At 60.8% G+C, this 27098-nt stretch overlaps 1 protein-coding gene across 1 annotated transcript; it reads left to right on the top strand.

The window, feature by feature from the left end:
• The first annotated feature begins 4993 nt into the window (after positions 1-4993).
• NR5A1 (nuclear receptor subfamily 5 group A member 1) lies at positions 4994-25385 on the top strand. Its single transcript, XM_012771864.2, has 6 exons — positions 4994-5095; positions 5216-5357; positions 7400-8025; positions 14744-14863; positions 16681-16828; positions 25138-25385. Exons 1-6 carry the CDS (start codon positions 4994-4996, stop codon positions 25383-25385), a joined length of 1386 nt encoding a protein of 461 aa, XP_012627318.1.
• Positions 25386-27098: the final 1713 nt, after the last annotated feature.

Below are 27098 nucleotides of genomic sequence, written 5' to 3'. Positions count from 1 at the left end.
CCCCTAGGATGAATGGCTTGGAAGTAAATCCTCTGAGGACAGACTTCTTCCCTTTTCTTCACTTTGGAATCCCCAGTGCCTGGAACAGCGCCTGACACCTATAGTGCACTCAGTAAACATAAGATGAACTAAGGAATGACAAAAGAGCAAGTCTCCAATGGGAGGGGTGCAGGGTACAGCAATCTGGGCCCTACAGGACTGAGATAGTTCAGAACCTGTCTGAACCTGGAGATTGGATGGGGACATCCCAGGCTGCTTGGTGAGGCCTGGCCTTCTGGATAAAACCCCTTCCCTCTACCTTGCCCTATCCTGGCCTAGCTACCCACTTGGTCCAACCTGGGGCCACAGCAGCCAACCACGTTGCCCCACAGGCTGTCTCGGCCCCAATTGTTCTAGCAATCGACTGAAAACATCAGCAACCCACAGTAGATGGTAACATTCGGAGAAGCCAATGCTGAATGCACACAGGTGTTCAGCCAGCTCACCTGCTCACCTTCCATCCCCCCCTTCTTCCTTTCTTCACCTTATGGAAGAACAAAATGACCAGGTCCAAGCTGCAGGCCACCTGGTCAAGTCGTCCATGCTCCTGCCTCCGCACCAGCCCATCCTGACTCCACTCCAATGTCTGGGCCGAGCCTGATCACGCCAGGCCAGGCCCCAGGGAGGTAGCCACTCAAGGGAAGACAGGCCAGGCTGCAGGCCGAGTGGGGGAGCAGCCCATAAATCAGGGCCCACTCCCACCCAGTCGCTAACAAGCGGGGCTGCCTACCCGCCTACATGGGGTCCCTGCCTCTGGGCTCCCACAGCGGCCTGGAACAGCCAGCTGGCCAAGGCCTCCAGAGTGCCTTGGCCTCCACCCCCATCCTCGGCCCCCAGATAGATAGGGTATTTTTTTTTTCTTTTAGAAGAAGAAGAAAAAAATAGACCTAAATGAAGAGAAACACCAACAAAGAAGGAGAGAGGCCCGCGGAGTCACGTGGGGGCAGAGACCAATTGGGCCTCCGGTGGCCCCCCCCACCCCAGGGCGGGGAGGAGGAGGACGGACGGACAGGGCCAGCCTGCCGTCCGGCCGCCGCCCGCCACCCGCTGTGGTGCAAGGGAGTTCCTGCGTGCCCACAGTCACCATCGCCCCACCTGGGCCGCCCGGGCCTCCCCCTGGATCCCCGCTGTCCACCGGTCACCCTTATCCGGCGTGAGAGCCCTCCTTCCGCTCCGTAAGTGAAGGCCTGGGCCCAGGCCTCTAATGGCCAGCCTCCCTCCTCAGTGCCTCCCTGCGGCCTGGGCCAGCCACTGTCTGCTCTGCTGAGTGACCAGTGCCCACTGCTCTGGGCAGAGAGGGAGCCAGGGGTCTCCCCAGACCTGCCCTCCAACCCCACTGCCCCCTCTTCTTGCCTGGGTGCTGATAGGAGGAGCTAGGCCTATGGCGACAAGCTGTGCGGGGGTCTGCTGGGGTCCCACTGTCCATCCGCTGCCGGCGTTCACAGGGCTGTGTGGGTCTGAGCCTAGCAGTCTGTGAGTGTGTCCATGGGTCTCTGGGCCTGTCTCCGGGTCTCTGGGTCTCCCGTGCCTGAATGTTTGTGTTGTCTCTGTGGATGCTTCTGAGTCTCGGTGTGTGTCCGCATATCTGTCTCCAGTGTCTGTCAGTCCGGGTTCTATGGCTGGGCCAGGTCTGCCTTTGCTTCCCTGAGTAGGGGGCGAGAGGCTGGAACCTGGAGCTGTGGAGGGGCACAGTGGAGCCGGGCGAGCACAGCCACCGAGCCACAGAGCCAGGGGCTTTCAACTGTGATAGGAGAAGCCGTGGGAGGGAGGGGGTGTGAGGTGGAGGGAGAAGAGGGGGCTGGCTCAGAGCCGGGGCCTCCACCCAACCTGGGTCCCCTGGCCTAGGCTTGTGCTTACACTGCCTGGTGTCCAGGAGACTCCAGGTGGGCTCTACCTTGGGGAAGCTGACTGGGGTCCCCAGCGCAGCCCTCCCCTCCACTCCCTGCACCCGCTGCCTTCCACTTCCTGAGGGCTCCTCTCTGATGAGTAGCAGAAGTAGCCCCCACCTCCAGCTCCCATGGATGCTGTTGTTTCTCAGAGGTTTGGAGTGTGGGGGGCCTGCGACCAGACCAACTCGTCTCTGGCTCTTTCCTCCCTCCTCACCCAAGATTTATCCATGTAATCTCATGGAAACCGCCAATCTTTTCCATTTTATATACAGAGAAACTGAGGCTCAGAGAGGAGTGACTTGCCCGAGCTTGCACCGCAAGTCTGCAGGCCCCTCGTCCCGCTGGGTGAGCGAAAGGGGCGGTGGTCTGCGCCTCTCCGACCTCCTCCGCTCCCAGGACCGGGGCGCCGGCTCCAACAGAAGCCCGAGGCCTCCAGGCTGGAGCCCAGACGGAGCCTTTAGGTCAGCTGGGCCAAAACTGGGTATTTCCCGGCTTGAAGATCGGGCTTTTTGGCCTCAGGGTCCCCAACACGCTCACTGACCCCAGGTGCGGGAGGGGGCGGAGGCAGGATGCCAGCAGACCCTTCATCTCTCCCGTCTCAGTTTCTGCAACTGAAAAATGGGAGGAGCGCGCGGTGGACATTCCCCAACCCAGAGCGATTGCTCTGTCATCCCAGCCGCCCAGGGACCCTTTGTCCCCAAGGCTGCAGGGCACTCCCTTCCTCTGCCCTCCCCCCCCCCTAGGAACTCAGAGGGGGGCAGAGGTGCCCCTCCTCTGGGCTCTGTTCTCCTAGGTCCCGCGCCTGCGCTGGCTTCAGTATGCGCTAGACATGGGAAACTCGAAGAATGGGTTTGCCAGGCTTCCCGATTCCCATTGCCACCCGAGCAAACTGAGGCTCACAGAGGAAAAGGGGTTTGCCCCAGATCTCCCAGCTGGGCCCTACTGAGCCCTTCTGCCATGCCAGCCATGTGCTTTCCCGGCACTACTTCGGTTCATCCTCACAACCCACCCTTAAGGAAGATCAGTCCTCCTCCCCATTTCACAGATGAGGAAACTGAAGACCAGAGAGGCCGAGAGATTTGCTTGTGGCTTGAGAGAGGACACGTGGCAGGGCCAATGGGAGAACCTGGTTTCTAGCCTTGAACTGGTGTCTTGGCCACGATCCCCACTCTCGCCTTTACCCATTTCCACGCTGCAAAACGACCAGCACCACCAGCGTGGCCCTCGCCACGACTAAGCTGGACTTGCAAACAGGAGCTCGCCTCCTCCCTACGCAGGCGGGTGGCCCCAAGCTCCCGGGCGCCCGACACCTGCCCAGATTTCGGGGCACTCGGACGCCGCTGTTCTCTGGCCCGCTCGGGCTCGGGGGCGAGAGGATGAGGGCGAAGACTCCAGCCAGGCTGGGGAGGGGGTGCAGGGCGCGGGCCGGGCTGGGGGGAGGACGCGGCCGGGCCTCCGCCCCCGGATACCGCACGCGTTGATATAGAGGGGCCGGCCCCTGGCCCCAGCGCAGCGGCTTCACGCGGCGCGCAGTGGCGGCGAGGGGCCCGGGTCCCAGGTGCGCCTCGGAGCGGCCCTGGAGGCGGCGGGGGGCGGGGAGGTGGGGGTGGGGGAGCGCCGAGGCCCCGCGCCGCCAGCCCCGCGCCCCCGCCTCCCCGCCCCCGGCCCAAGCGGCCGTCATCGCGGGCGGGCGGCGCTGCGCCCGGGTGCGGCTCATCGCCGGCGGCGGCGGCGGCGCGGCCGGGAGGTGCGGGGCTGCACGCGGGCCGGACGCGGGGCGCTGCTCGCAGGAGCGGCCAGGTGGGCGCCGGGCGGGCTGCGGCCGCCGTCGCGCCCCATCTCGGGTCCCCGGCCTGGCTCTGCGCGCTTCCTTCCTGGGGACTCGGACTCTCCGCCCGAGGTCGCTCCCCCGCCTCGGGCTCGGCCGCCCGGAGCTCGCCGGGTCTCCCCCGCCCTGAGTTCCCCGCACCTCGCGCCGGCCTGCGGCTCCCCGCCCGGCGCCCGCGCTCTCCGCTGCGCCCTCCGCGCCGTCTCCGCCCGACGTCTCGGTCTGGGGGGCGCGGGCTGCGCCTCCGTCGCCGTCGCTGGCGGGGGCTTTGTCTGTCCCGCCCGGAGACCCCGGCGCTCCCCGTCCCGGCGCCGTCGTGTTCCGCGCTCTCGGCTCCGGCCCCTGCCCAGGTCCGACCCGCGGGCCGCGCCGCGGGGCTCGTCGCTCCGTCGCTCCGGCGTTTTCCGTGCGGCTCCCGGCCGCCCTCCCGCTGGGCGCCGCCGCTCGCCAGGTCTCCCTCCGTGTCTCGCCGCTCCCTCCGCCTCGGGCGCCCGGGCTCGCTCATCCCTCGTGTCTCGGTTTGTCCCTTGTCTGTCACTGTGTCTCTTGACTCTGTGTCTGTCTCTCTTAGGTTTCCTCTGGGCCTCTGTCTCTTGGTATCTCTGATCTGGTGTCTCTCTCTGTCTCTGTCTCCCGTTCTCTTTCTCGGTCATCTCTCATCTCTATCTCCATCTCTGTCTCTCTCGACCCCGCCCAGGTTCCCTCTGACTCGGCACCGGTGTGTCTGGCACTCTCGGGTTTGCGTTGTCGCTGTCGCCCGCTCTCTCCGTTGAGCAGCGTCGGCGGTTGTCTCTCGCTCTCGTTTCTGCCCGTCTCTCTGTCTCTCCCAGTCTCTGTCTCTGTCTCCCTCGTCTCTGCCGGGCTGCCAAAACACTCGGGCCAGGCGCCCCACTGCTCCCGGCTTCGCTGCGTCTCCCGCGGCTGCTGAGCCCATCTCGTTTTCTCAGAATCGGGGTTTTGTTCTCAGACAAACGAATCCGAATCGAAGCTCATCGAATCCGAGGGTCCGGGATCGGGCACGGCGGGGGACGCGCGGGCGCGGGCCGGGCGGGCGGGCGCGGGGCTGCCCAGCCCGCTCCAGCGGGCGCCGCGACGGGCCGGGCGCTGCGAGGGGCGCCGCGACGGGCCGGCCAGGGGGGCTGAGGGAGGTGGCCGCGGGGCCGGGTCCTGGGTGCTGCGGGCCGCCGGCCGGGCGCGCGGTGACCCGCTCCTCCCTCCGCAGGCGGACGCCGCGGGCATGGACTATTCCTACGACGAGGACCTGGACGAGCTGTGCCCCGTGTGCGGGGACAAGGTGTCCGGCTACCACTACGGGCTGCTCACGTGCGAGAGCTGCAAGGTGAGCGGGAGCCGGCGCGCGGGCGGAGCCCGCAGGGGTGCGGTGGGCGGCGCGGCGGAGCGGCCCGCGGGGAGCCAGGCGAGGGTCGGGCCCTCCCGCGCTGACTCCCCTCTCCTGCAGGGCTTCTTCAAGCGCACGGTGCAGAACAACAAGCACTACACGTGCACCGAGAGCCAGAGCTGCAAGATCGACAAGACGCAGCGCAAGCGCTGTCCCTTCTGCCGCTTCCAGAAGTGCCTGACGGTGGGGATGCGCCTGGAAGGTGCGCGCCGGCCTCCCACCGCGACCTCTGACGGCCTGAGGGGGCGGGGGAGGGCTGAGAGAGGGGCTGAGAGGAAGGCACCATTGGCCTTATGGAAGTTTCTGAGGCCGGGCGGCGACATTACAGCCCGATCTCTGCAGAGGAACCGGGAACTGGCACTGGGCGGGCCTCGGGCCTGGCGGAGGGGGTGCCTGCAGGACCAGCCTGGGTTGAGTTGAGAAGTATCTGAAAGGGCACCCTAGGGAGATGACCCCTTCCCTAGTCCTTAATGGGGGCACCAGCACAGGGCAGAGCCCCAGCAGAGTTTGTCCCCCTGTGAAGTTCCCCACCACCCTGCTGTTACCCAACACCAGCCAGAGCCAAGGCCAAGCTCCAGTGCCACCACCTACAGGCTGGGTGACATTGAGCAAATTCCTTAACCTCTCTGAGCTGTAGATTCCCCATCTGAAAATTGGGCTTAACAGTAGTGCCTTCCTTCATAAGTTAGGGTGAGGATTGAGAGAGTCCATGAAAAGCCTAAGGAGCCAGTCCATGTAAATGCTGTGCAGCTATGGATGATTATGGTCATACTTTCCATTATTATCTGTCCATCACCACTTTCAGCCCTCACTCACCCAGCTGCCCATCTGTTTGTCCATCCATCCATCATCCAAAGTGTTCACTTGGTTCATTCACTCAGCGGGTGAGATTCCTTCCCTTTGCTTAGCCATGCCCTGGGAGGGCTGGGGAGTGAGGAACAATTGCCCCAGAGGACAAGTCCCATCTTTGCCTCCCCACCCCACAGCTCTCAGCCTAGGAAGGAGAGGAGTTTCAGCAGCAAAGACTCATGCTCTTTGCGGGTGGAGAGGCGCAGGCTTCCACTTGCAGCCCAGCCAGGCTGGGCGCAGAGCAGGCAGCCGTTGGCTGAAGTTTTTGAACAATGTCGAAAGCCCTGAGTGGCTCTGAGAGCTGCAGACCACATGTCCTGCCACCTAGAGGAGGGACTCCTGGATGGGAGGGGGCTATCCTGTCCTGTCTCCAGTGCCCACGTTCCTATCTCCAGGTCCTGAGGGGCCAGAAGAGCTGGTAGTTGGGAGCAGCAGAAACCCCGGTGCAGCCTGAGGGAGCAGAGCAGAGCAGCCTGCCTCGCTGGCAGGAAGATCAGCCAGGCGGCCCCCAGGCCCCCATTCCTGCTGAGTGCTGTCCTATCTCCCTTGCTCTCCCTTCTTTCAGAGCCTGGCCAGGGGGTGCAGGTGGGGGGGTTGTCTGAGCAGGGCCTGGGGCCACACTCCAGCTGCAGAGATACACCTGTGGGGTCTGGCTGGTGACACATTCTTGGCCAGGTGGAGGGCCATCTAGTCAGCAATAAAGGTCCCCTCCCCCGGCACAGAGCCATGGCCAGCCCTAAACTCAGCTTCATGTTCAAAGCTAGTGGCAAAGTCATTTGCAACCAGGGTTGGACAGAGCCAGGCAGTCAGTCAATAAGCAGCTGGACACCAGGGACCCAGATGTGAACAAGGCTGACCAGGATCCCCTTCTGTCACCTTCTCCCTGCCAGGCCCTGTGCTGGGCACCTGAGCCTGGAGCTGAGCCCGCAGAGCTCTCAGCCTGGAGCACAATGGCCTGATACACTCGCACGATAAGAGAGGGAAGGGGCAGGATATCTGGGGCAAGGACCATGGAGTCTGGGTGAATCCAGGAATACTTCCTGCTGACATTGAGGCTGAGCGTTCAGCAAACACAAGAGAAGGAAAAGGGTTTGAGGCAGAAGGGATTTCGAAGGTAGGGTGGAGGAGGCAGGAGAAGTGCCAAGCAGAGGAGTAGCGAGGTGAGTAAGGTGGAGTAGAAGGAGCACAGCGTCTTAGGAGGGGTAACCTAGAAAGCTGAGCAGGGCCTTGAATGCCAGGCAAAGGAGACTGACTTCACCTGTGGGAAGTGGGAGCCACGAAAGGGTATCGAGCAAGGGAGTGACGCAGCCAGGTTTGTTTGGAAAGGCTCTGTGGCAGGGCAGTGTGGAAGGTGGCTTGGAGAGAGTGAGCCTGACCCTCTGCCCCTGCCCACAGCTGTGCGCGCTGACCGCATGCGGGGTGGCCGGAACAAGTTTGGGCCCATGTACAAGCGGGACCGAGCCTTGAAGCAGCAGAAGAAGGCACAGATTCGGGCCAATGGCTTCAAGCTGGAGACAGGCCCTCCGATGGGGGTGCCCCCGCCGCCCCCTCCAGCGCCGGACTACATGCTTCCCCCCAGCCTGCATGCGCCTGAGCCTAAGGGCCTGGCCTCTGGTCCACCTGCTGGGCCACTGGGCGACTTTGGGGCCCCAGCATTGCCGATGGCCGTGCCCAGCACTCACGGGCCCCTGGCTGGCTACCTCTACCCTGCCTTCCCTGGTCGTGCCATCAAGTCCGAGTACCCGGAGCCCTATGCCAGCCCCCCACAGCCTGGGCTGCCCTACAGCTACCCAGAGCCCTTCTCTGGAGGGCCCGGCGTGCCTGAGCTCATCCTGCAGCTGCTGCAGCTGGAGCCGGACGAGGACCAGGTGCGGGCGCGCATCGTGGGCTGCCTGCAGGAACCTGCCAAAGGCCGTCCCGACCAGCCCGCGTCCTTTGGCCTCCTGTGCAGGATGGCTGACCAGACCTTCATCTCCATCGTGGACTGGGCACGCAGGTGCATGGTCTTCAAGGAGCTGGAGGTAAGTCCCTCCTCCCACCTAGCTGGCCCCTGGATCAGACACACCCTGTGGGCCGCTCAAACCTTAGCCTCCATCACCCCTTGGATGAGGCCATCCTGCCCACTGGCTTCAGGCAGTGTTGGGGACAGGGAGGCCACACTGGCGACGTTAAGGAGCATTTCTGTTCCATCACAGCCTCTTGGGTCCCCTGCAACCTTCCTGCTCTCTCCCACTCCTTCTCTATTTCTTGAAGCTCTGTCTCTTTCTACCTTCTCTTTCCCTGGTGTGCTGTCTCTCTGCTCCTCTGTCTCTCCAGCCCCTTCAGTTTCTGTCTGTTTCTGCCCCATTCTGAGTCTCTCTCTCTGTTGATATTTCTCTCTCTTTCTCTGAGACCCTGGACTCCCTCAAAGGACTAGCTGAGTCTTTGGGAGGCTGTCTTGTCTCCCAAGGCCCCACCAGTGTTGGGAAGGGAATCCAGCCCCTTCTGTCCTCCCATTGAGGGAGGCCGCCAGTCCCCACCAGCCTCAAATGTCACAGATGGGGCTCTCAGTGTCTCAGAGTTGGAGATGTCTGCGGGCCCTTTTCCTTCCCTGTAAGGTGAAAGGTCTTACGGCCCTGCATCTTTTGTGCGCGATGGTTGGTTGTGTGTGTGTGTCTAGGGGAGCTGGGTGGGTGGTGGGTGGGATTCTAGGGCTTCCACTGATCTTCCCAGGCGAGGCAGCCCTCCCTCCACTGCAGGGCCTTCTTCCCCCTGGGTTTAGGTACTTTAGGCTAAGGCAAGCAAGAAAGAAGCAGGAGAAACTAAGGCCAGACAGAAGGAAGAACTTCTCAGTCATCTTGCCTAGTGGTTTGAAGGGCCTGAGGCCTGAAAGCTGCCTCCCTAGTGCCCCGGCTCCCTGTGAGGCCTCCCCAGAGGCCCCTCAACCCTGGCCAAGGCCCACCCCTCCCTGGCCTGGGTACAGGCACCCTAACCCAGCCCTATCGGTGTTTGGCTTTCCCAGGCCAACCCCACTGGCTGTTCTGGGGCTGGGTGTAAACAGCAGGCCCCGTTGCCCTCCCTGCTGGGGCCACTGCAGCCTTGAACAGCATTGTCAGTGCTGACGCCACTCGGGCCTGGGCTTCCTCCAGGGCATGTGGCCGGATGGCCTGGGGGCACTGCCTGCCCTTGCTAGCTGGAGGGGTTTGAGGTGCGGTGTAGGCGCTCTGAGCCCTGGTGACATCATGGGGCTGGGGGCCTGGGTTTCTCTGGCAGCCAAGAATTGGGGATGATGGCTTCTGCTTCTGCTGTGGAGGGGCTGTCATGGCCAAGGCCTGGGGGTGTGCCATATGTCTGTCCTGGGGTCGGCTCCTTACCCCGGCCTGCTCTTGCCACTGCTGATCACTCCCTAGACAGACCTGATGGATGGGGCGAAAGGTGCTTCACCTGCCTTCTCATGGCTCGAGGTCTTGGTGGGGCGGAGGACCCCAAGCCCCTTGGGTTGGTTGCCAGCTTCCCCTGCAGACTTCCCGTGAGCCCCCTGTGCGGAGGGGAGGAGGAACAGGGCATTCCCGGCCTTCCAGAACCCTGGATCCAGAGGCAGGGCACTTCCTCTGGCTGCCTTCCTAGTCTCCTGGGGATTTTCACGCAGGATGGGAAGGGCTTTTGTCCCAGCTTTGCTGAGTGTTTTTTCCTGCTTCTGGCTTCTCCGTGGTCCAAACCTTCCTGCTTCCCCTTCCCAAAATCTCCGAATCAAGCCATGGTCACCACCCTCTGTAAAGGGCCTTGCAGATAAGTACCAGCCCAGTCCTTAGGGTGCCTCGGCAGCCATGTAGAAGTCCTTTTGCACTGGTCCAATGGGCCTTGGACTGGTGTCTGTTTGCAAGGCCCAGAAATGAGGAGGCAGAAAAGTGAGAGGGGTGTGACTTTGGTCTCCCTTGTGGGTGACCATGCAACACCCCATCTCCAGACAAGACACAACTTAGCAGACAGAAGAAGGGACTCCCTGGCTCTGAGTGTGGGACAGCCCTTGGGCTGGGCACTGGGGACATTAAAATGAACTGGACCCAGGAAGCTGCCAGGCTGGAGGAGAAGACAGATGTGCACATAGATAATGCCAGTGCAGGTGCCCGGGCTCTTAGAGCAGCGGAAGGGGCAGAGAGAACCTGGCAGGAGAGCAGACAGCTGTAGCTGAGGAAATCTGTGCCTTTCCAGGAAGGAGTCTGCCAAGGTGGAGGGCATTCCAGACGGCGGGGACAGCTTAGGTGAAGGAAGGCCCCAAAGTGAAAGGTATCCTGTGTTCCAGGAGTTCACAGTGGTCCTATGAAGCAGGGCTGGAGAGGCTGGTGGGGTCAGAGCAGAGCTTGGACTGGGAGTGGGTCCTTTGGTAGCGGGTGATGGACAGCCTGCCAGGGCTGGCTGCGGCTCCATGGCCTGGGGGCCCAGGGGGCCCCGCCTGAGCTCTGCACAGAGGCCCGCTCAGCCCTCTGCGATGCTGATCATACCTTGCTGCTCAGGGGCAGGCCTGGGAGCTCAGTTGAGCTGTCAGGGACGCTGGGCTCCAGATGTCCTCTTGGGGTTTTCCTGTTCCATTCTCTTTCCCAGCGTGGATGGCTGTCTCTCTGTCTCCATTTTCCTTCTCATGCACTCGTAGCATGTTACGTCTGACGGTGGCACAGAAGTTGATACCAAAGACCAGAGTCAGAGAGGCCTGTTGTCAAGTTCCGGCTCTGCCATTTACAGACTGTGTGACTTTGGGCAGGTGGCTTGACTGCTCTGGGCCTCAGTTTCCTCATCTATAAAGTGGGAGGAGTTTAAATAGTATCCACCCTGTAGGGTTGTTGTAAGGGTTTAGGACCAGTACAGAAGTTAGCACGGCGCCACAGGTCCCTCTCTTTCTGTCCCTCTCTGCTACCACACCCTGGCGTCTATGCTACACCACTGGACACATCCACACTCCTCCAAGCACACTCTAGTTGTGGGACAAGATGGCCCACTTTTTCTTTTTATAAGCCCACTGTGTCCTGGGCTTATACAGCAACTTCTTATCTGCAAAGTAGCAGAAATTCACCTTTACCTGCTGCTGGGGTGGGGTGGGCCATATCTGACGCATAGGAATTCAGCCTCTTGGACATTCACCATGAAGGCTGGGCTGGGAGGTGCAAGAGACGGAGGAGGCGGGGGCCAAGAGTGCCCAATGTCCCATCTTGACACCGGTTCACCCTCAACATCTAGCTCCGAGGCTCCAATGGGCAACAGATCTAACCGTCCAGATATATGGTTTCATTTAAGCAGCGGCAACTCTGTCAGTCCAGGGCTGACAAATGATGACTCACTGACCACTCGGCCAGAAAGCACCATGGCCAGCCCGTGGCATGTCAGTTGCTGGAGAATTACAGAGCCCCTGGCCTTCGGCCGCCAGACTGATCAGACCCCAGAGGGCTCCAGAAGGGGCCTGCTGGGAGGGAGGTCAGCTTGGCACCCATAAATACCCCATGTCGGAGGCAGGCTGCAAGTGTCAAGGCTCCAGGAAGATTTGTGGCAGTCCAGCAGGAGGGCTGGGGGGCTGATGGGCGGGCCAGGCTTGTTCGGAACCCCAGGGCCAGGATTGCAAATGTCCTTGTTCCCAGGACAGCAGGGAGGCCCGAGGGTAGAGAAGGAGGAACCTTTGGCTTAGGGAGAAACCTTTGGAAGGTAAAAACCGATGCTCTTTGGTTAAGTGAGCCTCTTAGCCACCTGCTTTTTCGTGGAGAGGGGCTGGCAGCTACAGACGCTCTGGTTTTCTTTTAAAGAGAGAGGAGTGTGTGTGTTTGCGTGTGTGTGTGTGTGTGTGTGTGTTTGCGTGTGTGTGTGTGTGTGTGTGTGTGTGTGTGTGTGTGTGTACATGTGGCTCATCTGTGTGAGGGGTGTTTTGGAGTTTGGTGTCTTTATGTATTCATGCGTCCATCCAAGGGAAGAAGTGAGTGCAAAGTCTAGCAGGAGAGGCTGCTCGGCCAAGGGGTGGGTGGGAGCCCAGGCTGAGCAACACGCCCAGGAGAGCCCACAGCGGGTCCACATGTGTTCATATGTTTTCTCTAACCAAGACAGGGAGGAATTATTCTTCCCGTTTTGCAGTACAGGAAATTAGGGCAGAGGAGTACGCTCGGCTGGATTGGGGCTTGGACACGGGGCACGCAGCACCAACGCCGTAGCCACCTTATTGCTTCTCTCCGCCCCTGCCACCCCTATCAGCCCCGCCGGGCAGGGCTGCCTCCAGCCCAGGGTCTGAGGTCTGGGTACAGAGTCTGCTCCCAGGGCTGGGCCAGCCAGGTCACTGTGACCCCTTCTGCTTTCTGCCCAGAGCTCCGCCTGCTTATCTCCTAATTCTCCCCTTATCTCTTTTCTTCCCTTCCACCTCCCCACCCCCTGTTCCTTCAATCTGGGCACAAGGGTGTCTGCTCCTGCGGGCCCACAGTGGGTGGGGCGCAGAGCCTGGCCCTGCGTGTCCTCCCTCGCCCTCTGTCTCCATCTGGGTCACCCAAGGTAGGCCTGGGTTTCTCCTGCTGCTAGTGTGACTCCCTGGGCAGACGCCTCCTACCTGGGCCTTGCTCGGGCAGTTCCCAGGGCCCCCCTGGAAAATAGGCCCAGCAGGGGCATCCGGGCAGAGCCTGCTGCCCGCGTGTTACCTCAGGCAGCCTCTGTCCCCTTGTCGGCGCTATGGGCAGAACGTCGATGGGCTGTGCCGGGCACCGTGCCTGGCAGTGGGTGCTCTCTGAGCCTTGCCTCCCTCTTGGAAACTGCCACGGGAGGCCTCTGCCCGGCTCCATGGGTGCTGGCTGCTTCCTGAGCAGAGATAAGGACAGATGTCTTTGTGATTCAGCCCCTGCCGGTTCTCAGTCTCTCCTGGCCCTGCCCATGGAAGGTGGGTCAGGGCTGATCCTGGGGGGCCACGGTTGGGCTTCTGTCCCCACAGTCACGGGGCTTTAGGGAGGACTGTCGCTTTGAAGGCGAGATGTGTGTGTGGCTTTGACGGGGCGAGGGGGGAGGAAGGCACTGACACCACGTCCCCCTCGCTCTCCGCCAGGCGGTGGGGAAGGGGCGTGCAGGCCCGTCTGTGCCCCGCTGCTCGCTTCTCTCTTTGTCCACCTTCCCTTTTCTCCCTCGGCCTGGGGACGCCCCCAGGAGAGAAGGGGAACAGAGAGGAGGGAGGCGTTTCTGCCCCTGGGAAGAGCGAGTCAGCCATTCCTCAGGACGGCGGTCCCTTGGGCCAGGGGCTGCCTCCGGGTTGGGAGTGGCTTCCCTGTGCCTTCCGTGAACGTCTCTCGGGACGCCCCTAGTTGCTCATCAGCCACTCACTGACCACTCCTCAGAGGTGAGCTGGACGTCAGCCCTGCCTCCCCAGACCTCACAGGCACTGGGGAAGACAGGAGTTAAATCGGTGCCAGCAGATGGTGCAGATTCCATGTCCAGGGGATGGTGAGGGCAGTGAGGAAGGAAGAGGGATCGGGGAGGGCTTCATGGAGGTAACGAGCCTGTGAGAGACCTTGAACTCCTGGATGGCGAGGATGGCAGGTGGGGGGAGGTCTTCTACACCTCATGGTTAAGAGCATGGATCTGGTGCCAGACCAAGCTGTGTGACCTTGGGCAAGTTACTTGACCTCTCTGTGCTCAGTTTCTTCTCTTCATAATGTAGGTAACAACCATACCAGCCTCACAGAGTTGTAGGGCTGCAGCACAACGACTGTAGCTATGATGGTTTGTGTTCCCCATGGGCACGGCCCAGGAAGATGCCTGGGCCATATGTGTTGGTAGATAGTGGCTGGCCGAGGAGCCACACGTGCTGAGAGGGGCTGGAGTCTGTGCCGTGCCTGTCTAGGATGACCTGTGGTGCCCAGTGCGGTTCTGAGCACCCAGAGGCCTCAGTCTGTCCCTGTGGAGACTGCTCCGGGCATGCCAGCCACGGCCCTGGTCTGGCTCTGCCTCTGTGGTCCCGGCACAGTCTCTTGCCCTCTGGGTGGCAGATTCTTTATCTGAAAAAGAGTTTTGAGCCAGGGCATCCCTGGTTCTGCTGCTGAGTCCCGTCTGCCATTGTCACTAGCACCCACCCTTGCCGTGGTAGAACGCAGTGGTCCCCCAGAGTTGAAGGACACTGCACTGTAGCCGTGGCACCCAGAATCTGCCCCCTGTCACTGCTCTGTGCCTGCTTCAGATGTCACACCATTGCCGTCCAGCTGCTCATTCCCTGGGCCTGCCCGTCGGCCAGGGGGGCCTTCCCTCCTTCCCCAGAGTCTGAAAGCTCTGCGCAGGCCCAGGGCAGCCCTCTGTTCCTTCTCCCTGGCTCCTTTTTGAGCAGCTGAGGTTGCCAGAGGTGTGACCACAGGCCAAATGGGCACGATGCTAAAATGAACAAGAATCTTGCCTCGCAGTTGAAGGAGCCCTACGCAGAGCACTTCCATGGACCTTGCTCACAGACACTGAGTGCTTAACGCGCCAGACCATCTTCTAAGTTCTTTGCCCACTTTACAGATGAGAAAACTGAGGCACAGAAAGGTTATGGAACTTGCATAAGGTCATACGACTTGTAAGAGGCAGAGCTGGGGCAGCCCCAAGTACCCGGTTGGATCCTCTCCCAATAGACAGAGGTGGCACAGAGACGGCAGGTAGCTGGCCCAGGTCACACCCCAGTGGAGTCTCTGAACTGAGAGTTGGGAGGACGGGGGGTGAGAGGAAGGTCCCCAGCTGGACCCGGGCTGGATCCCAGACCCGCGTGTGTCTTCCTCCCAGGTGGCCGACCAGATGACACTGCTGCAGAACTGCTGGAGCGAGCTGCTGGTGTTCGACCACATCTACCGCCAGATCCAGCATGGCAAGGAGGGCAGCATCCTGCTGGTCACCGGGCAGGAGGTGACTGAGCCCACGCCTCCCTGCCCCAGCCCCACTGTACACTCCCAAATTCTGGGCCCAGAAGAGGACCCAGGCCTCTCCAGGGACAGCCGTGGGCACCCTGAATACCAGCCCTTTCCCCAAGTCCATGGGACACGCCCTGGCCCTGCCTCTCTGTGACCGGGCCTGGCCCTGGCCGTGAGAGGAGCCAGCCCCTGGGAGCCCTGCTCCGGGGTGCAGCACGGGGGGGGGGGGGGATGGTCATGGGAGGCTCCTGAAGGAGGTGGCGCTGACACTGGTCTTGGGAGAATAAACTGGAGGTGGCCAGGTGGCGACAGCTGGGGGAGGGGCAGTGCCACCTCCTGCACAGGCACAGGCGGGCACCGGCTCAGAGCGGGGGACGGTCAGACTGCGGAGTCCCCAGGGGTGCTGGTACGGGAGGCTGGAGGGCGGCGAGGGCAGGGTTAGCAGGCAAGACCTCAAAAACCCTAAATCTGGAATGAATGAATGAATGAATGGATGAATGAATGAATGAATGAGCGAGCGGGTAAGAGCTGACAGCAGGATCCGGGCCCCGTAGAGCAGGGAGTCAGAAATAAAGGACGGGTGGTGGGAGTCTGGGGTGGAGCTGGGTGGGGAGGGTCCAGGTGGAAGGGACGGGCAGGCTGTGTGTGAGGAAGCAGGGGCAGCTGGGTGGCCGGGAGGAAGTGGGGGCCGGGGCGGGACACAGGCGAGGAGGAGGACCCCCAGCTGGTGAGAGGAGGCGTGGGGCAGAGAGGGACAGGGAGGAGAAGGGGGCGATGCCAGTGTCTAGCCCGGTGGCGGCGGCGTCACTCTAGGGTGGGCCAGCAGGTCCTGTGGGGTGGGCGGAGACCGAGTCTCTGCTTCCCACCCCTGGCTCCCTCGGGCCCTCTGTCATCGTCTGTCCCCTCTGGGGTCTCAGGCCATGCGGGCGGGTAGAGGATGGGAACGCTGGTCCCCAGGAGGTGACTCTGGGGCTACCTGTGAATGCAAACACAGGGAGTGTCCGAGATGTGTCAGCTCGCCTCTCTGGCCTTGTCTGCTGTGCGTGCGTGTGTGTGTGTGCACGTGCACGTGCACGAGCACCCGTATTTTATTGTGCACACACTTCCACACTCATGGGTATGTGGGTGTCACTATTTTCCTGTCACCACATACATGTGAACACACCGGGGCGTGTGTCTGTGTTGCTGTGAATGTGACCAGACAGGCGTGTATGCACACGTGTGGGTGCCTTCACTTGGTGGCATGGGGGGACAGCCCTGTGAGTGTGTTCATATGTGTGCATCAATGTGAGCGGAGTTGTGACCACGTGTGCATGTGTGAGCGTGTGGGACCCTGGGCAGACATGTGGACCCATCTGTGTGTCGCCAGGCAGACCTGCCTGTTTCCCTGCGGCCCCCACCCCAGCATGACACCTGGAACTTGCTGAGCCGAGCCCTTTGTGCCGCCCAGGGGCTGGCTGCGGCTGTCCTTTGTGTGTGAAAACCCTCCAGCGCTTCCTCTGCGCCCACCTGCCTGGTGTGCCCTCACTCTGCTGCCACTCCGAGGAGGGGCCGCAAGCAAGCCATGGGTGCCTTCAGCTCTGGGCCCAGCGTGTTGGGAGGGCTCGGAGGGTGGCCCTTAACATTGGTGGGCTCCGAGGACATGCCTGCCCACACCTGGCCTAGCTCCAAGGCTGAGCACACCTGCCCCACCTGCTGACTGGCGCCTCCAGTCCACACCTTGCCCCTCTGTCCCTGATCAGAGCCTCCTGCCTGTGTCCTTTGACCTGAGCCCCTCACTGCTGCCCCTGCCCCCTGCCTCTGTCCTGCCAGGTGGAGCTGACCACCGTGGCCGCCCAGGCGGGCTCCCTGCTGCACAGCCTGGTGCTGCGGGCGCAGGAGCTGGTGCTGCAGCTGCACGCGCTGCAGCTGGACCGCCAGGAGTTTGTCTGCCTCAAGTTCCTCATCCTCTTCAGCCTCGGTGAGTGGGGGCAGCAAGGGGGGATGGAGGGGTGGGCGAGGCCGAGGGGCGGCTCTGCTGTGGCCGGAGTGGGCAAGATGGGGCCTCTGGGGCAAGGACCTGTCCCCTAGTGAATAAGGGTGTGAGGGCCCTGGGCCACAGCCTGGCTCTTAATATGGGGGCTGCTTCCCCTCTGGCCCCCACTTCTCTGTTTGGAAGCAGAGAGGGCCAAGATAGTGCCTAAGGCTGCCCTTCATGAGATGAGAATTTGGTATATTTCTGGCTGCCCACCCTAGAAATCACCCACGCCACCTGCAGAAAATGCCGCGTGAGTTTGGGACATTCTGTTCCCTAGCTCCCATCCTGTGTCCCCGTTTCCCCAATTCCCTGATCCAGAGCTTCCCGACTTCTGACTCTCCCTGTTTGGCGCGCAGACACCTTTGCCCACGCGTGTGCGCGCGCATGCATGCGTTCATTCCGCAGACGCGCGCTGGGCATCCGCACTGGGTGAGGCACGGGGGACAGTGGTGAACAACGCCCCAAACCCCTTCCCTGCGGAGCCGCCCTTCTCCAGGGGAGAGACAGTGGGCATGACGTGACTAGTGCCGCGCGCGGTCTGCTGGATGGCGACCGATCGGTGCTACGGAGGAGCTCGACACCCGCTCTGGGCTCTCATCAGCCGCAAACCCTCACCAGTGCCCTCCGCACCCCGCAGTGCTGTGGGCACAGCTCTGTTCCGTGCCAGTCTGGGAGAGACCCGCAGCCCAGGCGGTTAGGGCTGGGACAGAGAGATGGGTGTGGCTCAGGGAACCCAGCATGGGGAGCAAGAGCTCTGCCTCCAAGGCTTCCTAGAAGAGGAACACCTGAGCAGGGTCTCGGCGGATGAGTAGGAGTTCACTGGGTGGATGAATCTGAGTCCTCCATCCCCTGGGGAGGGGGCGGTTGGCATACAGCCACGGTCTGGCAGGGGCGTGTCTGCTGGAGAGTGGCCGGGTGGAGGGTGTCAGGGAAGCAGAGGGGAAGAAGGGCTTGATTATGAAAAGTAGAAGCCCAGTGCTCAGGTGGATTGGGGGTGTCTGTGGTGGCCACCAGGCTGGGTGCAGAACCGGCTGGTGGCTGGAGGGCTTATCTGCAGGGCTGCCTCAGGCTTCCTCTCAGGACACCAGCCAGGGCTCTGCAGGGGTTGGTAGGGGACAACCGCTGGGGTGAGGAGGGCGGAATCTTGGGCAGCCAGTTAGGAGCTGGGGCCTGAAATCCTCCCAGAAGCCTTAGGGGCCCAGGCCAGGCTGGCTCCTCCTGGGGAAGCTCCTTCCCCCTCTGCCTCCACCCCCTCCCAGCCTTGTCCGTGAGAGCGGCCAGCCCAGAACGCTGGCACAGGCCAGAGCCGCAGGTGCGTGTGTCTGGGTCCCTGTGGCTTGGGGTGTGGAGACTGCAGGAGGTACGTGTGTGTTTGTGTCTTTGTTTCCGTGTGTGTGTGTGACTTGTGTGGAAGACTGTGCGCTCTTACACGCTGGAGCTCTCTTGTGTGTCATGCACGGGAGGAGCCCGTGTGTGATGGGCAGCTGCGGGGCGGAGGGAACCTGAGGGGTCTGGAGGGGTGGGCGGCGGTGCTCAGAGGCACATGAGATTGGAGCGGGGCGTCTCTGGGGTTCCCGGTGGTTTGTGGGTGACACTTCTTGACCTGATGGGCAGGGTCTTAGAGAGGGTGGGCTGCCAGCCGCCAGGCCCCTTGCCCAAGGCTCTGTCTCCCCCAGACACCCCCTGAAGAGCGGTCGGCCCCCAGCCCCCCTTCCCGCCACAGCCCTGGGCGTTGGGACTGCCAGGCCCAGCCCGGCTCTGACCACACTCGGCCATAGGTCCAGGATCCCCCTTCCCCGGGGGCGAGGAAGACGGCAGAGCGGTGGCCGCCTCCATGCTGGCCTTTGCCCTGCTTCTCAGATGAGGCGGCTGAGGCTCGGGGGACCGGGAGAGACACAGCGCTAGGCTGGCACAGGCTGGGGGGCTGGGGGAGGGGTGGGAGTGTGCGAGTGCGAGTGCGTGTGTGCGTGCATGTGTGTGCTCCCGCACGCATGTGTCTGAGAGGCAGGGTGACACAGTGGCAAGGAAAGGGGACTAGATGGGGATGATGACCCAGCGTCTAAATCTGGCCCCTCTCTGGCTGTGTGCCCTTGACCAAATCACTCCCCTCTCTGAGCCGCTATTTCTATTTCCCCATCTGTAAAATGACCATCCTAATAACCCTAACTTGCTATAAGGATTTAATGAGAGAATTCCCCCAAACCGCTCAGCACTTGGCCTGACACCTCCGAAGTGTGTGTCCGTATTGTTTTCATCACAAGTTAATGAGCAAATGAACAAGTTAATGGACAAAGCAAGTGAATGCACCAGGCCACAGTGTCCATCCTTATCGCAGGCTGTGTGTCTGGCACAGAGACGTATCTTTGGGCACAGGGACACGGGTCTGGCTGAGCTGGTAGAGGAGCCCCCAGCCCAGCAGGTCAGAAGTCTAGTGAGGCTGGGCTTGCCGGGGGAGGAGGACGAGGAGGCTCTGGGACCTGGACCTGACTGTGCTGATGAAGAGCAGTGACAAAAGAGGCCAGTGGGCGCAGAGACCGTGGGTGGCAGGTGCCCAGTTGAGAGGGGAGCCTGAGCTCCCAATGTGATAGGGTTGTGCCACAGAGGAGAAACCAACTCCACCTGGGATATCAGGGAAGGCTTCTTGGAGGAAGGGTCTCTGAGCTGGGCCTTGCAGTATAAGTAGGAGTGTTCTGGGTGAAGCAAAAGCAAGTGACATTAAAGGTATTCCAGACTTAAAGGAACAGCTTGTGCCAAGTTATGGGGAATCTTGAAAGTTGGACGTGGCTGTAACAGGTGGGGAGCGGGGGGGAGGAGGAGGCTGGCAAGGTGGACAAGGGCTGTGCAAGGCCTTGAATGCCAGGCCACTTACCTTGAACTTTCCCTTGGGAAGGATTTTAAGCAGGGAGTAATATGATCAAATTTGCATTTCATCAAGGCCCTTCTAAGTGCCGCAGGGGAACAGGAGCCCTGCCTGAGGCCAGGCCGTGGCAGGGGTGGAACAGGCAGCCTGGAGCAGGGGGTTCCTCCAGGATCTCCCGAGCCTCCCCACAGAGCCGGGGCCTCCAGCAAACTGGGACCCAGAGGGGGCTGGCCACTTGCCTGGAGCCCTCCAGCTGGCGTGCGGGGTGTCACCTTTGGGGGCCGCTCCTCCCTGGGCCGGCAGCCGAACCGTGTGCTGTGCTCTGTGTCCCCCCCGCCCCCTCCGCGCCTCCTTCTCGCCTGCCTCTGCATGAGGGTGCCATTTGGCGTCTAAATGGGGAGGGCGCGGAGGCAGGTAAGGAGGTTTAATTAAAATTAGTGCCTCTCTCCTGGCAATCACGGTGTTTATGAAGATGGGCCCGGCTGGCATTGTTCTGCCGAGGACTTAATCGAAGCTTAATGGATTGACCTAACATTCGATTTCCTGACTTGCATTGAGGCAGCGGCGGCAGCATTCCCTTAAGCGTTTGCAATTTACCCACTGCTCCGTGCCAACAAAAGGCGGCCTGAATAGCAGCCCCACTCGAGGGGCCATTGTGCGCGGGGGCGCCTGCCTGAGTCACCGCTATTGGGACAACATTCTTTATGCCTCGCTGGAATGAAAGGATTATTCAAATATTCAATTAAACCGTGAAAAGGGGGCCTCTCTGAGAACCTGGAGGCCCCCGGCTCCTCCGCAGAGCTGGCAGGCCGCACTCCGAGGTGGGGGTGCCATCTCCCGCCCCCTCCCGCCTCCCGCCCTCAGCACTGCTGGGAGCTGAGCACACTTGGGGGCGCAGGCTTGTCTCCAATGTGCCCATCCTCAACCTGCGGGCGCTGGGGGCCCAGAGCTGGGCATACGGATGAGGTCCCGTTCTTGGCTACCCTGTGAGGCAGAGATTGATTTGCCCCCACTGTGCAGATGACAGGAAACTGAGACACAGAGAGGGGAAGTGACTTGCCCAAGGTCACCCAGCTGGCTGTAGAGCTGGGATGTGAACCCCTGACTCACAAAGGGGGCGTCTCCAGGTTTGCGTGACCTCCGCTCCCGTGTCTAATGGTGAAAGGGCATGATTTCTGTGGGATGTTGGCCATCACACCTGTCACCTCTTCGGAGACTGAGGGCGCGGGGAGGCTTGGAGAAGGGGAGTGACTTGCCCAAGATCTCAAGGTGAGGAAGAAGTTCAGGGCCCAGGGTAACCTCTCTGGGGTAAAGCTAGGACCCCAGGGTGGGGCTCTTGGATTGGACGGAATACAGTGTTATGTCCAATCCCCTAGGAACTGGTGGCCAAGCTGACCCGGCCCCAGCCCCAGGCAGGGGTACTCAGCCCTGCCTGCCCACAGCGCGAGGCTCGGGCTTTGCGGTCAGGGAGACCTTGTTTGAATGCGGGCTCTGGCATCTTTGTGTTTCTCAGGCACACCCTGACTCTGTGAGCCCTGGCGGTGTCTGTCTGCTTCCCCGCCTGTCCGGATGTCCATGGGGATTAGCGAAGCTGGGTGCAAGGGGCCTGGTGGGTGCCCAGGAAACTGGGCCCAGACCCTCGGACTGTGGCACTCGGGCTCATTTCATGACTGTGCTGCCCTCCCCCAGCCCTGTGGCTGCCCTCACAGGGGCACTAGGGGTCTCTAGTGCCTGAGAGCTGAGACCACAGTACCGCTTGGAGGGGGCTGTCCCTGAAACCTGTCCTTGTTCTGCACCCACCCCCTGCACTGTTGTCCCTGGCACCGTGTAGCTGGGAACAGTAAATCCTGGAAAAGCCGAGGCCCTGGTCCTCCCCAGGCCCCTCCCGTCCCTGCCCCGAAGGCAGCATCCTGGCCAGTCCTCCCCCGGCCCAGCTGTTTCTTCCAGGCCCCTCTACTGCTGTGTGGCCTTGAGCTGGTCCCTGTCCCTTTCTGGACCCTCAGCCTCCTCTTGTGAATTGTCAGAAGATGATATCGGGAGACTTGCCCAGGCCCAGAGGACAGGGACAGTGGGGAGGGAAGGCATATGGACGGAAGTGGGATGGGAAGAGGTTGGGATAGGGATGAGGCCAGTAGGCACCTGTTGCCCCTAGGAGCTCAGCTAGGTGGTGTGACTTCCCTGACCTTTGAGTATGTCTGGGGCAGGCCAGGCTGGGGAGCAAGACTGCTACGTCCAGTTGGGCAGGCTGCTCACTGCACCAGGGCACCCAGGCCAGGGGGCGGTGAGGGCTGAACTCCAGCTGTACCTCTGTGGACAAGCGGGAACTTCTACCTAGCTGGCACGAAGGTGCCTTATGGGCAAATGGTGATCCTGGGGAGGCAGGAAAGAATGGCCCAGGCTCACTACTGAAGGCAGGGGGAGGGGCCGGGGTGGGGGTGGAGGATGGAGGCCAGATCCTGCCAAGCGCCCCAGGCCCAGCTCCGGTTTCCCTAAATCCGACTCTGGACAACACAGGCCTCGGCAGGCGCGCTGGGGGCGGCCGGGGATCAGGGTTGCCAGGAGCGGGGAGCTCTCCCGGTGCGGCGGGTGTTAAGAGGGATTAGGGGGCTGGGGGCTGCACATGCTGGCTCTGGACGCCCCCGCAGCAGCAGGGCTGGGGTGATGGGGGCGGAGGGGAAGCGGAGGGATGGCCATTTTCTGGGCCTCTGGTCGCCATGTCCCAGGCAAGGCCGGGCTGGGTGCCTGCTCACCCCGACCCCCAGCCAGGGCACCACTGGGGAGGCCGCCCAGGAGCTGGAAGAGGCCTCAAGCCATAAGCAGGACTTGGATGACAAGAAACTGACCCAGGCTCCCCCCACCCGCCCCTGCCCTGCAAGGTGGGCACGGCAGGGCAGGGACGCATCCATGGGGCCATGGCTCCTGGATGGTGGCTGGCTGGGATTTGAACTTGGTCTGTCTCACTGCAGGGACATTTTGCTTGTTGTCTCGTCACTGGACCTCGTGTGGGGGGGACGCTTCAGTCTCAGTCACACGGGCCAAACCCCCGCCTCTCCCTCCACGGGAACCTTTCCTCCACGTTCAACACGCACCTTCGTTTGACCCTGTTCTTACATAACGTCTGCTTTGTCTACAAGCACTCTGAATTTATGTAAATGGCTTTGCCTTATAGATCTCACTCTGGGTCTTCCTTTCATGCTTTTTGTTTCCCACTCAGCCCCGTGCTCTTACAGATCACCCGTGTGCTCCGTGTTCTGCCATCTCCATCACGTGATCCTCGTGGTGCAGCCACCACAAGGCCTTCTAGATCACCCCCTCGCCACCATCAAAACAGACGGTCCCTGACCTAATGGTGGTTCCATTTAGGGTTTCTCGACTTAGCGACGGAGGGAAGGCCATGTGTGCTCGGTAGAAAGCGCACGTTGAGTACCCATACAATCATTTTGTTTTTCACCTTCAGGAAGCACTCAGAAACTTCCATGAGATATTCAATGCTTGTTTATAAAATAGACTGTGTTAGATGACTTTACCCAACTGTAGGCTAAGGCAAGTGTTCTGAGCACGTTTACGGTAGGTAGGCTAAGGCACGACGCTTGGTGGGCTCAGGTGTATCAAATGCACTTTTTTTTTTTTTTTTTGAGACAGAGTCTTGCTTGTTGCCCAGGCTAGAGTGAGTGCCGTGGCGTCAGCCTAGCTCACAGCAACCTCAAACTCTTGGGCTCAAGCAATCCTGCTGCCTCAGCCTCCCAAGTAGCTGGGACTACAGGCATGCGCCACCATGCCCGGCTAATTTTTTTTTTATATATATATATATTAGTTGGCCAATTAATTTCTTTCTATTTATAGTAGAGATGGGGTCTCGCTCTTGCTCAGGCTGGTTTCGAACTCCTGACCTCGAGCAATCCGCCCACCTCGGCCTCCCAGAGTGCTAGGATTACAGGCGTGAGCCACCACGCCCGGCCTAATTTTTTTTTTTTTTTTTTATTAAGAACTCTTCCTGTGTCATAATTTTTTTAATATATATATTAGTTGACCAATTAATTTCTTTCTATTTTTATATAGTAGAGAGGGGGTCTCGCTCTTGCTCAGGCTGGTTTCGAACTCCTGAGCTCGAGCAATCCGCCCACCTCAGCCTCCCAGAGAGCTAGGATTACAGGCGTGAGCCACCGCGCCCAGCTTCAAATGCACTTTTTTTTTTTTTTTTTTGAGACAGAGTCTCACTTTGTTGCCCAGGCTAGAGTGAGTGCCGTGGCGTCAGCCTAGCTCACAGCAACCTCAAACTCCTGGGCTCGAGCAATCCTTCTGCCTCAGCCTCCCGGGTAGCTGGGACTACAGGCATGCGCCACCATGCCCGGCTAATTTTTTTATATATATATCAGTTGGCCAATTAATTTCTTTCTATTTGTAGTAGAGACCGGGTCTCGCTCTTGCTCAGGCTGGTTTTGAACTCCTGACCTTGAGCAATCCGCCCGCCTCGGCCTCCCAAGAGCTAGGATTACAGGCGTGAGCCACAGCGCCCGGCCTTCAAATGCACTTTTGACTTACGATGTTCTCAGCTCACGACAGGTTTTTTGGGACGTGGCCCTGCGGTGAGCCCAGGAGCGTCTGCTTTGCTGCAGTGAACACCCACGTCCCCTCAGGGCCCCGCGGGCACCGGAGCCTCTCTGTTGGAGACCCAGAGGGTGTCCGTCGTTCTCTAGAATGGGGCCTCCGGTCCTCCTGCCTCACCTTGTGCGACAGGTGCCCCTCGTCAGTTGTGGTAGTGGCGACACGGGGAAAGTGGCAGGGTGGTAACGCTGATGGCGACAGCCTGGGGGCGAGGCATTGGTGATGTTGATGGCAGCATAGTTTTGACCATGGTGACGCGGATGGTGCTGGCCACGGTGAGAGCAGGGGCGATAATCAGCTCACCTGCTGAGCTTCTCACGTGCCAGACGCCTCTAGGCATTTTCCACGTATCAACTCCCAAAACTGTTATGACAGTCTTACAAAGTAGGTGCTATTCACAGATGGGGACATTGAGAGGTTAAATAACATGCCCAGGATACACCTGGCACGGCTGGTGATGGTCTTGGTGAATCTTGGTGCTCATCATGACCATTGCAATGATGACAATGGCAGTGATGATGGTGACAGGTGACCACGGTTGGGTGGCTGATGGTGGCAGTGTCCCACATTTGTGAAAACCACAGGGATATGGGTATTGGTGATTGGTGACGGTGGTGGTGTTTGTCCACCGTGGTGAGGACAGGGGCGATGGGGAGATTGTGGTTGCATGGTTGATGGTGGCAATGCCCATGTCTTCAATGGTCACAGGGAAAGTGGTGTTGGTGATGCTGGTGACAGTGTTAGCCTGACCCTGATGAGGATGGTGACCGAGGTGTTCCCTTTGCAGATGTGAAGTTCCTGAACAACCACAGCCTCGTGAAGGACGCTCAGGAGAAGGCCAATGCTGCCCTGCTCGATTACACCCTGTGCCACTACCCGCACTGCGGGGACAAGTTCCAGCAGCTGCTGCTGTGCCTGGTGGAGGTGCGGGCCCTGAGCATGCAGGCCAAGGAGTACCTGTACCACAAGCACCTGGGCAACGAGATGCCCCGAAACAACCTGCTCATCGAGATGCTGCAAGCCAAGCAGACTTGAGCCTGGGCCGGCTGGGGCAGGGCTGGGGCTGGTGGGGGGTGGGGCGCAGCCACCTGAGGCCCTCCAGACGGTTTATTTAATGATGCCAACCCAGGAGCCCCATCCTGTAGTTCCCTGCCCCCGAGCTCTGATGCTGTGTGTTTGGGAAGGTGGGTGAGACCAGGCAGGCCTGGCTGAGGTGAGGTGGCCCCTGCCAGCCACTGACACTTGCCTGCTACTCAGAGTGTCCCCCCAGGAGGTGGCTGCTGAGCACCCCCCCCCTCCCCCTGCTCCCAGCTGTCTGTCCTGGAGTCTGAAGCGTGGTCTGGGGAGGAGGTTCGGGATGCCCTGGTGGGCCTCGATGTCCCTTGGGTCAGAGATCATCCCTTCCCCCTCTCCTGAGGACAGACAGGGAGAAGCTGAGCGGTCGTCAACTGGGGGAGAAGAGAGGGTCCCCAGTGCTCCTCCATGGACACCAGGAGGGAAGCCCTCTGCTTTGTAAACCAGGGAAACCGAGTTTGCTAAATTGATCGGGGGCTGTTGGGGCCTAGAGGACACTGGGTGACTGGTCAGGACAGAAAGACCCCTCCCGAGCCCTTCGACCCCATCTGCCTTCTGCAGGGGGGACTTTGCTCCATTATCTGAAAGGAACTTTGGCACAGTCATCTTTCTGTCCTGCTCCCACCAGGGAGACGTTTGGCACATGCGAGCCCCACCGCGGTTGGCCAGCCCAGGCTGGTATTTATCTGCAAGGCTGTAGTCAAGAAGTTTTGTGGCTTTTTGGGTTTTTTTGTTTTGCCAAGACACTCTGTGAAAGATGTGTGTGATAGAGGGCACAGATCCGAGGACTGGGGCTGGGATTTGGGGATTAGCACCAAGCGCAGCCCTTGGTTTCTCCCCACTCTCATAGCAAGCACCCGAGGCGTGGTGCTGGGTCACCAGTTCTGAGCCCCCACCCAATCCAGACAGAGGTGTTGCCTGCCCTCCACCCCACTAGATGGACTGCAGGATGCGCCGGTGGGGGGCTCAGAGTCACTGTGGGTGAACTTGGGAGGGTGCGTGTGTCTCTAGGTCAGGGACAACGCTGATGGGCCCCTCACTCATGGCCCCATCCCATCGGGTCCCTTGCTGCAAATCCAGGAAGCTGGGCCTCAGCTCCCTGACCTCCTGCCCTGTGTCCTGAAAGACACTCTCCAGGGCCAGCTGGACGAGACTGGGCATCCCTGCCCCCTGCCGTCCACCACCCTGTCTCAGTCCCCACCTCTAACCCCGAAACGTGTGCCCCTGCCAAGACCAGAGACCCACAGTCCCAAAACGAGAAGTGCCCTTAAGAATCTCCCCAGCCCCCACAGCCCTGGAATAAATTTTGCAATTAGTTTCCAGCTATCTTTGCCTGTTCACGTTCTGGGGCCGAAGCAGAACCTCCTGGGGGGCTGCAGGGGGGGCTGTGGAGGGCACTGTCTGACCTGGAGAGAGGTGGGTGACCAGACGACCCGGTGACCAGACGACCTTTGGTTCAGAGCTCTGGGGAGGCGGGGTGAGCCGTGGGGGGATGCTGGGCGCCTTTGGGTCTTGGCTTCAGCTCTACCCTCCCTGGCCAGGCCAGCTCAGCCCCTCTCCTGGGCAGAGGAAAGCAGTCATTTAATGGGCACCTACTGTATGCTATCCCTCATCTCACTGTCCCCACAGTAGCCCCGTGAGGCAGGGCTTATAATTCGGAGCAGAAGGCACTGG

Source organism: Microcebus murinus, chromosome 12 (genome assembly GCF_040939455.1).
Source record: "Microcebus murinus isolate Inina chromosome 12, M.murinus_Inina_mat1.0, whole genome shotgun sequence".
Classification (NCBI taxonomy): domain Eukaryota; kingdom Metazoa; phylum Chordata; class Mammalia; order Primates; family Cheirogaleidae; genus Microcebus; species Microcebus murinus.
Note: the sequence above shows the minus strand (reverse complement) of the source record. Positions and strands in the feature narration are given on the sequence as shown.